General features: G+C 42.3%; 1 protein-coding gene across 1 annotated transcript; it reads left to right on the forward strand.

Annotated features, from left to right (window-relative positions):
- The first annotated feature begins 203 nt into the window (after nucleotides 1–203).
- On the forward strand, nucleotides 204–12,444 carry NDUFA9 (NADH:ubiquinone oxidoreductase subunit A9). The gene is made up of 11 exons (XM_041426786.1): nucleotides 204–293; nucleotides 2,412–2,582; nucleotides 3,325–3,422; nucleotides 3,606–3,697; nucleotides 6,063–6,204; nucleotides 6,542–6,644; nucleotides 7,110–7,177; nucleotides 7,312–7,388; nucleotides 8,822–8,917; nucleotides 10,748–10,814; nucleotides 12,173–12,444. Exons 1-11 carry the CDS (start codon nucleotides 254–256, stop codon nucleotides 12,338–12,340), a joined length of 1,122 nt encoding a protein of 373 aa, XP_041282720.1. The 5' UTR covers nucleotides 204–253; the 3' UTR covers nucleotides 12,341–12,444.
- Nucleotides 12,445–13,511: the final 1,067 nt, after the last annotated feature.

Raw genomic sequence — 13,511 nt, forward strand, 5'->3', positions numbered from 1 at the left:
AGGGAAGTTAATTGTTGCACCCTGAAGCGTTGAAGGAAACACCAGAGGCACCACTCAGTGCCACAGCCCAGCTGACACGGCGATCCTGGGTCACAGATACGCCTCGGCAACCTCCACAACCGCTCCAACGCTACTGAACTCCGTGACTTTAATTACCGCGGAAGCCCTTGAGGGGCCCCGCGGCCCCGCCCTGCGCAGCCGCGCTGCGCTCGCGGCCCCGCGCACGCGCCGCCCCGCCCCAGGAAGACACAAGATGGCGGCGGCGACGCGCGGGCTGCGGCTGCCAAGGGCAGGTGAGTGTCAGCCTCGGCGGGCCCCTGATGCCCACCGCCCTCACCCAGCTGGGCCCGCCCGTGCGGCTCTGACCCGGCCCGGGACAGAGCTCCGCTCCTGGCTCTGCGCGAGGGGAGCTCGCACCGCAGCGGCTGGAAAGGAGCTGCCGAGAATTTTTCCGGAGGCGCGGAAATGATCACGTTTGTGCCTCCCTTCTCCTTCGGGAGCTGGGGATTGGAGCGCAAAGGGCTCGGGATGTAGCTGCGGGTGTCGCGCTGGGGCTGTCACTGCCCTATAGATAAAAGCTTGGATTCCTTTTGCGGTTTCTTAGGTGACTGTGACCTTTGGGCCATTAACTATGGTGAAGTTCAGCTACCAATATTATATTTAAAGCGTTTATTTGGGTCTTTGAGTCTGTTTAAACTGATTCTGCCCACAGTCTTAGATTGAGTAACATGGGAGATAGCAAACTGGTTTTGTTGGTAAAGGGCAGGGAGGAATTTAATATCCTTTAAACAGGAGCAGTGTGTTCTTTATTTACCTAAGTGGCTGTCAGACTGCCTTCCAGGACAAAATGAGAGATGTCTCATTTGTAGTGTCTTTTTCTAGTTTGTGGGGTTGGGGGAGAATGGGGATGGACAAACTTTTGGGTAGAGAAAAGGTGCTTTGGGTTCGCTGCAGATATTTGAGCTTTAATTCATAGAATGACAGAATTATTTAGATTGGAAGGGACCTTAAGGACCATCTGGTTCCACCCCTCTGCCATGGGCAGGGACATCTTCCACTATCCCAGGCGGCTCATAGCCTCATCCAACCTGGCCTGGGACACTACCAAGGATGGAGCAGCCACAGCTGCTCTGGAAAATGCAGTTTGGAGCAATGAATAGGCATATAACCATAGCTGGTGATAATTTAAGGTAGCCAGACCTCATAGAGTTATGGAACAAGGAAAGTTGCTTATCACTAAACACCTTATAGCGTAAGGTAAGCACAGCAGGGGAATAGGCAAAAGTGGTAGCATACAAAACAGTAATTAGGTATTATTTGTTGGTATGATAGTGAAGAGGCATTATGAAGAGCCTGCCACCAATAATTTTTGAAGAAGTAACAGCAAGGAAGCCACTGAGTAGTTGAAAGCTATAAATTATTATTGATTTTTTTAATTTTCAGTGGCTCTCAACCTGTCTTTCAGGACAAAATTGGAGATGCAATATCTTTTTCCAGTTTATGGGATATGGAGAGAACAGGGATAGACAGACTTTTGGGTAGCGAAAGACCTCCTTCAGGTGCTGAAATCTGGTTGGACTTTCTGGTTTGAACTCTGCCAGCTGAGGTAACAGAATATCATTTATGCCTCAACACACCCTATCCTTTTGATCTTCTCTGTGAAGATCATTGTGGCTGGAGTGTCAGTGCCACTGTGTAACTAATAATTCCTAACCACTTTGGGATAAAACCTTCTTCAGTGTGCACATGTCCCATCCAGCCTGGCCTTGGGATGGGGCAGCCACAGCTGGGCACAGCCACATATCTGGGCAACCTGTGCCAGGGCCTAAGAACCCTCATAGGGAAGAATTTCTTCCTGATATTCTATCCTATACCTCCTCTCTGTCAGTGTGAGGCCATTCCCTCTTGTCCTGTCACCACATGCTCTTGTATATCAGTATCCTGATGATGTCCTGCCTCCATGGCTCCCAAGTTTTCCTAGCTCCTTGAGGAAAGGAACAGCTTTGAGGCAGTATGCCATGTATCATGGATCTGGCTCTTTGCATCTCTCCTTCTCTCCTTGCTTCAGAGCTGTGATACAGGAGGATTTCTTCCTCTGCTATATTTTATGTTTTTACTGAGTATTCTTTACTTGCTTCACCTTAAACTCACAGTGAGCTTTACTTGCTCTGTAAGAACTGATGTTCTTTGTTTGCTCCTTCCCTGTCTCGGTTTCGTCCTTAACTTTACCAGCAACTTTCCAGGCCTGCTCCCCTCTGACCTCTCCAAATATCTCTGAAACAGCCCATAAGGAGTCTTGGCATGGGATATTAGAGAAAAAGGATCTGTGATGAGAAGACCAATATAAGCTGTGAGCTAGCAGTGTTGAATCCTGATTAATGTCCCAAACCCTCTCTTGTTCCGTGTTGCAGGCCATGGAATTTCTGTTCTGACTGCAGCACCGTTGGTGTTGCAGCAGCACCGGCAGGTCCATCACGCCGTGATCCCTCATGGCAGAAGTGGAAGATCCTCTGTCAGTGGCATTGTGGCCACTGTCTTTGGAGCAACAGGTTTCCTGGGACGATATGTTGTCAACCGCTTAGGTAATGCTTACCAGGAATACTGATTAAAGAAACTACCCCAAAAAAATGTTTAACGAAACCAATTAGTCTCTAGGTTGCAGGGTGATGGAGAAGTCTCTGGCACTGTGGATCTTAAAAGCGTTTTGCAGTCTCCTTAAGTTCCAGCATGTGACAAATAGTAAAAAGTGTTTTAATCAAGGAAATTTTGGAGCTTTGGAAGATTAAGGTCATTAAAAGAAGTCTTACCCCTCTGTGGAATGCAAGTCTAAGGAGAGTTACAGCATGTATTTGATTATTCTGGCTTTAGCCTTACTGGGACGTTTTACTAAAGGTTTGGAGGAGTTTGATTGGAATTCTTTAAAATTGCCCTTTTGAATTTAAATTTTGGAAAATAACCCATGCTGCTTTTTTCCTTTCCTTCTTTTCATGCAGCTTACAAAATGGAATATCCTTGTAAACGTTCCATTTTTTAGGTATTGTGCTGTGTTTATAGGACACATCATTTCTGTTGTTGTTTGTTAATGAGCTTTGGCATTTTGTCTTACAAGCCTAAATATTAAGGAAAAATCCTGTTTAAGAATTTGAATTATGTAGGTTCAAGAAGAACCTTAGTTCTGTTCTACTTTGAGCTTTGCAAATATGCATTCGAGATACTCATGTCTAATTCTAGTGCTTTGGGAAAAGAGAGCTTTATTTATTCAGAAATTCATCTACTTAAAGGGATGTATTTGTTTGAAACTTTGGGGGTTTTGTGGCCCTTTAGGTCGCATTGGCTCTCAAGTCATCATCCCCTATCGCTGTGATCAGTATGACCTGATGTATCTGCGGCCCATGGGTGACCTGGGGCAGCTTCTCTTCATGGTGAGTCTGACTTGAGATTAAGCACAAACCCCTGGCTGTACAAGGCAGCCATGTAATCCTTCTCAAAGACACAGCTCCAGCTGTTGTTTAGCCTCTAAATGGAAATGGTGTGAAAGAGCTTGCTTTGGTGATGCTTATTTACACATTACCTCATATTTTCCCCATTTGATGCTCTGCTTGCAGGAGTGGGACTGTAGGGACAAAGATTCCATCCGAAGAGCCGTGGAACACAGCAATGTGGTCATTAACCTTATTGGAAAGGAATGGGAAACAAAGTAATTTTCCTTTTTTTTCTTTTCTTATATGTGATAGATTTGCACCAGGTATCGTAGCCATGTTTTACAGCATTTGTGTGCAGTGATGTTGCCATTGTTCTTGGCTTCTGTGAAGAGACAACCCCGACATTTTCCATATAAAATTTCTTTAAAAGGTTAGCTCCAGTCCTGGTTGTGATCTGCTTTGGAAAAGTGCATTCTTTCCACAATTTTCCAGTGTCTAACTTTTGTTCTGTCAGAAAAATCAAATGTGCTACTGTCACATACCTAATGGGTGTTCCCTGAGTGCCTTCCTGTAGATGATAGAGCCTTACCAATGTCTTACATTTATATTTACATTGACACTTTTTTATATTTAACTCATATTTACATTATATTTGCATTTACATTATCACAGAAGTAAGATTTCATGCTGTCACTTGGACATAGTGATGAGTTGTAGCCTGCTAGAAAAAGCCATGATCAAACAGGAATAGCTGATGGAGAGTTGATTATTAAGTTGATCATTAAGATTATGACTAATAACATCATTCCTTGATAGAATTTTGGCACAGACAATATTAGCTACAGAAGCATTCTTTGATAATAATTTCTAATAATAGTTTCTTTTTGAAATTCATTTAAAAATTCCCATATTTTAGGTTAAAAATACCTGTAACAGCCACCTTCACTGTGTGTGTGTTTGTGTTCATGCAATTATGTCCATTTTATTTAAAGCCTTGTGCAGAACTGTGAGACAAAAATTTAGTGGTGAGATTTGCCTTTGTATGATGCATAATTTTTGCTCTGGTAGTAGACAGAAACAAACGTCGATACCAGTTTCATCTCTGTTTATAAACTTAACACCTTTGTTGCCTTTTTTTTATGACCAGCCCTTTGATGTTCAAAATTTCTGGTCTTGTTTAGAAAGTGTGATTTATAGAAAAGACAGTTTATTTTATTATTAAAAAGAAGTGTGAGGACAACAACAGAAAGTTTCATTCTATTTAAAAGTCCCCAAACCTTGTTTTCTATGCAGTTGCAATAGATTGAAACAGACAAGTCTTGGTCTGTGTTTGAAACTTTTGGACATTACAGAACTTAACCACTGTGTGGCACAAATGTTTTAATCACATGTTTCGTGCATATGTTAGAGGTGGTGCTGAAACCCTGAGATCAGGTTCTCTGCTTTGTTAAACATGAGGTCAGAGTAACTGTTTTAATCATCCCAGAGCCTGTGCAAAACTTGGGTAGGAAGAAAAGTAGGATTAGATGGAGAGATCAGTCAAAAAAAGCAAAGCCTACCATGAAATATTTTCTTCCTTGCTTTGTACTTGTGTCCAGGCTCCTTTGTGTGTACTGTGTTGTTTGAAACTCCATGGTTACGGGAGGGATGTTGTTCTCCTGTGTTTCTAAATCTGTTTTGGTGAGCAGAAAAGGAGTGATGGTTCCCAGGATCAGATTAGTTATTGAAGGCTCAAAAATAACTTTGTATTTTTAAGGCTTTCTTTGGACTCCAGTGGGATCTGAAGAGCTGTGGGAGGATATAAGGACACAGAGGGAGGTGTTTGGATTAGATGTGTGTTACCCAAAGCAAATGGTCTAGATGCAGGGGTGCCTACAGGGACAACACAACAACATGAGAAGCCTGTTCTCTTTCTTGCAATTTTGCAGTTGTTGGCAGTTCTGCATGGAGGCAGAGCTTCTGTATTGCTCTTGATGAGATACCAAACTGGTTGACAGTGTAACCCTCTAATTTAGGCCCCTTGAATGTCATACAGTGAGGGGAGGATTTCTTGCTTCTCCTGAAGTCCCTTTCAGCTCTGAAATGGTTCTAAATGCTCTGACAAATTGTTTTTCCATTTGCATGAGCACCTCTGTGTTCTCTGGTTTGTTTTTATCTTCTTCCTCCCTGCCAAGCGTCTGCCCTAATTTGTGCTGCTCCGAAATTTTGAGCTTCTTTGTAGTGTAATTAGGTGTGTCAAATCAAGGCAAATTTTGAACAGGATTTGTAAAAACATAGCCTTACTCAGAGTTCAAGATGCAGGCGTGCTTCTTTTAATAAAAATAACCTGTTGCCACTTTCGCTGGGAGTTTTTTTCTATTTGTCACAGACAAGTGGGCAAGAGGATTTTTCATACTGATTTAATCTTATCAGGTGAAAGGGCAGAGAAGCTAAAATTGAAGATTACAGTTGCAATTTCACTTTCCTCTAATTTTTATCATCTGAAGAGTCCATCATGAAGGGAAGTTTTATTTCTAACAAAGAGTGTCAGTGTAGGTTTTTGATAATACATTCAAGTAATATGTAATAATTGCTTTTTGGCTGAGTGGCAGCCATTGTTGCTTGCTCTTAAAGTAACATGTGGGTCTTGCCTTGCTTTAGAAACTTCAGATTTGAAGATGAATTTGTAAATATTCCTCAAAGTATCGCACAGATAAGTAAGGAAGCTGGTGTGGAAAAATTCATTCATATCTCTCACCTGAATGCTAGCATGAAGAGTCCCTCTAAATACCTCAGGAACAAAGTAAGTCTGGAATCCACTTAAATATATTTCCTGACAACGTACTTTGTGTTTGGTTTGGGTTTGGTTTTTCCCCCCAGCTGTAGCTGTTTGAAGGAAATCAGTGTATGAATTTTCTACAGGCTGTTTTCTGTAGCTGAGAAATGTTTGGGCTTTTTGTGAGACCTTTATCTTAGATCAGCATCTTGAGGATCAAATGGCTTAGATATAAATAATTCTTGTGCTACTGATGGCATAATTTTTTTTAGTTCTGTAGTCAAAGGTGCCTTCTGGTATGAAAGGCATTTACTTCTGCTTGGTTTAGCGTGGATGTAATGAATGTGTTTGTTTTAATTGGTAGGCTGTTGGAGAGGAGGCTGTGAGGGAAGAATTTCCAGATGCTGTAATTTTGAAGCCATCTGAGATGTTTGGGAGAGAGGACCGATTTCTCAATCATTATGCAAGTAGGTACTCTTGGAATAATAAATCCATGTATGATTTATGTAACTGCCTGTAGAGAACAGAGAGAAAATGGGATTTGCTTCTGAAAAGCAGACAGGTGTGTTCTGATCAGCAATGTGTGGGATATACAGCAGCATACTAAATTCTCACCTCTTGACAGAATTCTTTCTCAGTCTAGTTAGAGGTTGCTCTTTGTTTTTATTTTTGTAATAATTTTATTTTGAGCAGTGTGTGTACTGACTCACTCTAAGGAAACAGCAAATGCAACACTCTTGTTACTGTTAATACAAAAACTAAATGTGTCTTGAAAAAAAATGCTGCTGCAATTGGCTGGGAATTCTTCCCAATCCTATTTTTTTTTAAAGAGAATTCAATTTTCAGAAGAGATCCACACTCAGTGTGGTGTCAAATGTCTTGGTTATTCTAGTACTGAAAAGATTCCCAGATTTCTTCTTTTTTTACATCAGACATGCGCTGGTTTGGTGGTGTCCCTCTTGTTTCTCTGGGCAAAAAAACAGTGAAGCAACCAGTCTACGTAAGTTTTCCATGAAATCCCAATCTCAAATCCTCGGTGGGTGGATGTGTTGGTCTGTAAACCACTTCTGAAAGAAGAGTGTGTGCATGTATTCCTGTTTTCTCTTGGTAACTGTTGGAATTTGTTCCTCACAGGTGGTTGATGTAGCAAAGGCAATTATTAATGCAATTAAGAATCCTGATGCAAAAGGAAAAACATATGCCTTGGCTGGGTAAGTCACTTTCTCTGATTCTCATTAGCTGTAGTACATCTTTTTGGTGTCATTTTTTGGCATGCTGCACAGTACATTTAATTTCTCCATCCATGCACACAGTTCAAGGTGCAATAAATTCCACCTCCTTTTTGGGAGGAAAAATGGCTCAAGCAAGCTCTTACAGTGAGTACTCTGAAAATCCTAATTTGGGCTCCACTGCATTTCATGTGATGTATGTACACACAAAGAAGTAGGCAGCTTGGGAAACATGCTAGACAACATGGATTCGGGGAGAATTCTGGTAAAGCTTTGTGGAAAACATCTGGAATTAGAATTAGATCTTAGAGGCAGTGGATCTACAGTTAGAGACTGGATTTACAGGTTGCCCAGAGAAGCTGTGGCTGCCCCGTCCCTGGAAGTGTTCAAGCCCAGGTTAGACAGAGCTCTGAGCAACGTGGGATAGTGGAAGGTGGGGCTGGAATGAGATGGTTTTTGAGGTCCCTTTCAACCCAAACCATTTTGTGGTTCTCTGATCTCTTGGAACTTTTTTGGAGAACATGTCAGTTGAAGGCTCAGTTTTCATGCTTGTAACCTTAGACCTTGGCATCTGCAATCTTGTGTTTATCAAACTGCTCAGCAGTGTGCTCTTGTGGTGTCATGGAGCTTTTCAGAATGTTTTGGAATGGCAGCAAATTGCCTGGAAAGCCAAGGGAGATACCTGACAGCTCAGGCTGAGCACATCTAGAGAGCTTAAAATGCCAAGGCACGATCTGAACAAGAAAGGAATGGGAATTCCCAGTGGTTTGTGTTACTCCTAGGCAAGTGGATGGACAACTGACTGCTTCATTCTCTCTGTCTTGAGAGAGGGGAAATGCATTTTTTGGACAATTCGTCTTGCTTTTAAATAGAACAAGTACTCTTACTCAAGTAAAGGCAAGTGACTCAATTTCCCTGCAGCCATTTCTACCAAAGATGGGATGTCTTGTTAATAAAGCATCCTTAATTCTGCTTTCATCCTTAATTTCATTTCTGGCTTCCAAGTGGGCTTGAACAAGCTGTCACAGTGCTGGAAGTCTTTGAGTTCAGAATTGGAGTCAGCATGGAAAGGAGGCACATTCAGGTGTGCTTTCAAAGCACACAGAAACACTCCATCCAGTGTGGTTGTGGTGGGTTAGCCTTGGCAAGCAACCAAATACCCACTGTCCCTTTCTGCCGAATCTTTTCCATGCTTTTCCCCAGCTCCAGGATGGGCCCTTGCACAGGCTGCAGTCCTCCAGGATAAACCTCCTCCCTGTGAGCCACAGGGGAATCTCTGCTGGCAAATTACTTGGATTGAAGAAACAGGCTCTTTGTAGCCTTGGGGGTGGAGGGTTTTAAATTGTTATTCTTCTTGAGTGCTAATATTGCAGTGTAGCTGACTGAGGTGTGATGTTTGCTGCGTTCCCTTCCAGCCCTCACCGGTACCTCCTGTACGACATGGTCGAGTACATCTACGCCATTGCCCACCGCCCTTTCATTCCCTACCCGCTGCCACGGCCTCTCTACCAGTAAGTGGGACCCTAATTCAGTAAGCTCTTGGCTGCACAGAAGCATTAATACCTGTTGCATGGGTTATTTACTCTGCCCAGTTGTTATTAAACTGGTGGGGCTGCAGAAGTTGCCTTTCCTAAGGTACTTGTTAGCCAGTTTTGAGCCTTCAGCTCAGGGACAGGCCTTCATTTGATGAGCTGGTACACGAAATGCATGCTTGTAGTGAGCTTAACATAGCTGTTCATTCCAGAGTAATTTCCCCCTGACATCTAGGGACAGGATGAGAGGACGTAGCCTCAAGCTGCACCAGGCAATGCTCAGGTTGGACATCAGGAAGAATTTCTTCACAGAAAGGGTGGTTGAACATTGGAATGGGCTGCCCAGGGAGATGTGGAAGAAACAACTGGACATGGACAACAACAGTGGTCTGGTCTGGTTGACAAGGTGGTGATCAGCAGAGGTTCGACTTCATTAGCCTGGACGTCTTCTCCTGCCTAAGTCATTCTGTGATTGAATGGCTTTGCTGAGCCAAGAAGTAGCGAAAGTTCCTAATTCAATAAAATTAGTAGCAAATCAAATGATTTTTAACAATACCACAGGGAAAATCTGTGTGTATGTTGCTGACTGCAGGCCCTGACAGATTTTTTTGCACAATCTTAAGGACCTGCTATGAGGCTGGGCCTGATTTTTAGGGAATAATCACATCTTTTTGAAGAGCTACCTCAAACAATACATGCCATTTCAGAAGTTGCCCTCAGCACGATGGGGCTGTGTTATTGTTTGGCATACTAGTCCTCCTCATTTTTAGTACAATGCAAATGAATAAGCTTAATCAGTCACCAGAGTTAGAACCCTCTTACCAGTACGATTCAGCATTGGATCCATGGAAGTGCTGATGGATAACACTTAGAACATCCTAAACTGTTTTAGCTGTTCCTGTATTGGCTGCAAGAGGCACCACGCACATGGCTCTGGTGACAACAGAGCAGCTTGTTAGAAAGGTGCTATGTGGATGCTTCTTGGTTTCATTCACATTTGCTGCAGTTCATGTTATGCTTTTTTATTTAGGGGCTGAACTAAGTGATAGTTCATATTTTTGTGAAAAGAATGCACCTAAAAGGCAGATGAGCCTGGTTGTGTTCATGTACAGTAACTCAGTAACACCCTAATCTGCCGGGTGAGCACGTCAGCAAGAGGTCCTACTTGTTCAGTGAGAGATTCTGCTGTTGGTCCTGAGACACTGAGCAAGAACTGTAGCATTATTTTGTTTTCCCTGTCAGATTTCATTTCTTTCAAGGGAAACTTCATTTCTGAAAACTGCAGATACCCCAGTCCTCGCCCTTTTTATAGATTGCTCCAGATTCCACCAGCATGTTTGTGTTGCTGATAACTCTGCTGATTAGTTGTCAGCAAGTGTGATTTCTTCTGGAGGCATTGAATCCAACATTGTGACTAATTGGATTACTGCCTACACTGGCAGGGAACAGAGTTTGAATGAAAGGCAGGGGCAAGACTAAGCCCTCTGGTGTGTGGGGAATTGGATGGGGGATTTACTTTCCCCACCCCCTAATGCTCATTTTAACTTCCACAGATCTGCTTCTCCATTCCATCCAAAGTAAAGTAATATAAGATCCAATAATTCAGGAACAGTTAATTACCAGAAACACAACCAAGAACTTGATGGCTGGCACATGTAGTGCTTTAATGAACTCAGAGCTTGCAAGAACAGCTTCTTGCTATTGGAACAACCTCTTGCTCACCATCTACTAAGTCTGAAATAATTTTTACCAGATTTCTATGTATCTGGATAAATGACTGCACTTTTACACTATTTCTTCTGTTCACAGTTTAGTTGCAAGATTCTTTGAGTTGAATCCGTTTGAACCGTGGTTGACACGGGACAAGGTGGATCGGGTAAGTGTGGGACCAGTCAAAAATCCCTCTTGGGAAATGTTTCATTGTGCATTTGTAAGTCCCACTTGCAGTTTTGCATTCTCCAAAACCACATGGAATTGAAAACAGCCAAAAGTAGAGGTTGGATGAGCAAAGTGAGAGGGGAAGTGCTCCCCACTCTTAGTGAGTTTATGTACCTCTAGATGCACTCAAATCACTTCCATCTTCCAGGAAATGGTGTTTTTAACAACTGAAGTTGAACTGACACCCTGCACACATTCCAAAATCTCACTTAACATTCAAGTGTGTTTCCTGGAAGAACATTGCCACTTCATGTTTATTCCTGACTTCTCAGAGTGTTTGATTGGGGGTGCGAAAAAACAACTGCAAGCAAGGAAAAAGTAGGAATTAGCAAGGGCTAGTGTCAAAATTTGGCTTATGCGTAGGCTAGCAAAGATATTCATGTACATTGCCTAAACTTTCTGCTTTCTGAATTACGGAGTGTCTCTCCCACCTGTTTTGCAGCACTGGAATTTCAATATATTTTATTATAACACAACATCAATACCCTACTTAACCTGATTGTCTCCCTGGATATAATTGTAACATCTCCAAAAACCTTCAGCTGCCTTTGTAGTTTCTTCCATTATATTTCATAAAATAAGCCTGCACCAAATCACTAAAACTGCTGCAAGTTAGCTGTAGCATAGGTAGTGTAAGAGGGAGTTTCTCCATGTCACTTCTGGGTCTGATTGTTCCTCTTTCCAAGCTTTTTGTCCTTAAATAATCTGTACAGTATTAGATGTATTTGATTCAAAAGACCTTTCAAGGAACACCAGCATAAGAGAAATCTCTGTTTTCTGTGGGTTGCCTATATAGAATATAGATAATATATGGTAATTCTGTAGGTAATAGAATTAACTGTGGTAATGGAATCAAATATTTGTACCAAGCCATGTTCTAAACCATAAACACAGCAAAACCATCTACCAGAGGTGATAATTCAACACAACGTTTTCTTGACAAATCAGAATATCCATAATTTGAGTTCAAGTATAGCCTTGGAGTTCCGCTTCATTTTGCCTTTATGATGCAGTAACCTCCCTGATAATGTATGGAGAATAAAGGAAGGCACTTTGTGCTTGATATTTATTCCTGAATTAAAGCCTGAAGGACTTCTTGCTGGGTGCAGAATACCTGTACCTCCTGTTGAAGGTCTTGGTACTCAACACCTTGTGTAATTGTGCCACAGTTCTGTGTGAATCTTTCTTCTTCCTCTACTTCTTTTGTCAGGAGAATAATTGCATTGGGTGTAAAGCTGTTCATTTCAAGTGAATTATCTTTTTTTTTTTCCCTTACCCTCCCCATTCTTGTTGAAGTTTCACACAACAGACATGACGTTTCCTGACCTTCCTGGTTTTGAAGAGCTGGGGATTGAACCAGCCTCCCTGGAACAAAAAGCCATCGAAGTCCTGCGCCGTCATCGCAGGTTCCGCTGGTTGGACGCTGAGCTGGAGGAAGCAAAGCCAAAAACACAGCCCATGTAACAGCTGGCAAGGGGGATACTTAAAGCTTCTTAAACTGCCTTCGGATGACCCAGCTTCTTCGGAGAACTGTGTACATACTGAGTAAAATGTATTAATCATGTAAACTGTATTTCACCAGTGTTGTCTTTTCAGTTAAGGGGGGATTGTGACGGCAATGTGAATTTTCCCTCTGCCACAGAAGGAAATAACATGGTTGCTTAACTGGTGAGCATTGTAATGTTTTGAAGGTTGGGACTAGAGGGAATATGCCATAGCACTTGTCCCTTTCTCCCTTGCCTCTCAAAGCAAATGTGTCACTGAGCTTTAGGTGTTCAAACAGTTTCAGGAGTGTTGCAGTTTGGGACTAGTTCATCCAGAATGTGCCCTTTCCAGTAAGAATTGCTGGGTATGCTGCCTGTTCAGACTACGAGATCTCAGACAAAGCCCTGGTTTTAAGTGTTTGACTCTTCTGTACTTGGTTTCCTGTGCTCTTAAAGAAAGTGCCAGCCTCCTTTAAGGGAGTTGCAGAGAGCCAAAGTCACTGAGCCTCCTTTTCTCCAGGTTAAAACATCCCCAGCTCCCTCAGCTGATTGCTGTAGCCAGAGAACAGAATCTCTCACTCTTTCTATATTGCCAAAGTACAATGAAACTCTTGGACAAAGTGTTCCTCAGATTTCAAGAGCTTCCACATCAAAACTGCTGCTGTTAATATTTACTCTGTGAGAAAGAGGTGGGCTCTTGTGAGTGTTTTGATCTTGCCTTCGAAGGAAGTATTAAATTTGTCTCTCTCATGGATTGTTTATTTTTCTTTTGATAACGTAAGTTCAAAAGCTAGGGCAAACTGGAAGGTGAAGTGCATATTGTTAGTAATTTGAGCATAAACTTCTATTATTTTGACTGCCAGCTTTTCACTATCAGACCCTAACTCTATAGTCTCATTAGCACTCATTTGCTAAGTGTGGCCCTGATCTTGATTTATTGCACATTGCTCACATCCTGCTGTGAAAGCACTCATGTTCCTGGGCTGCTTCACAAGAGTACAGAGAGATGCAATTATCACACATCCCTATGGTTAACGAGCAGTTTCCATTTTCAGATAGCAGAGTGCTGCAGGAAAAGCTCCCAAAGGCAGTGTTGGAATGTGAGGTGCCAGTTCTGGAAATGTTTACCATGGTGTAGTGATTTATTTTTC

Source organism: Onychostruthus taczanowskii, unplaced genomic scaffold (assembly GCF_017590055.1).
Source record: "Onychostruthus taczanowskii isolate IOZ18803 unplaced genomic scaffold, ASM1759005v1 scaffold95, whole genome shotgun sequence".
In the NCBI taxonomy this organism is placed as follows: domain Eukaryota; kingdom Metazoa; phylum Chordata; class Aves; order Passeriformes; family Passeridae; genus Onychostruthus; species Onychostruthus taczanowskii.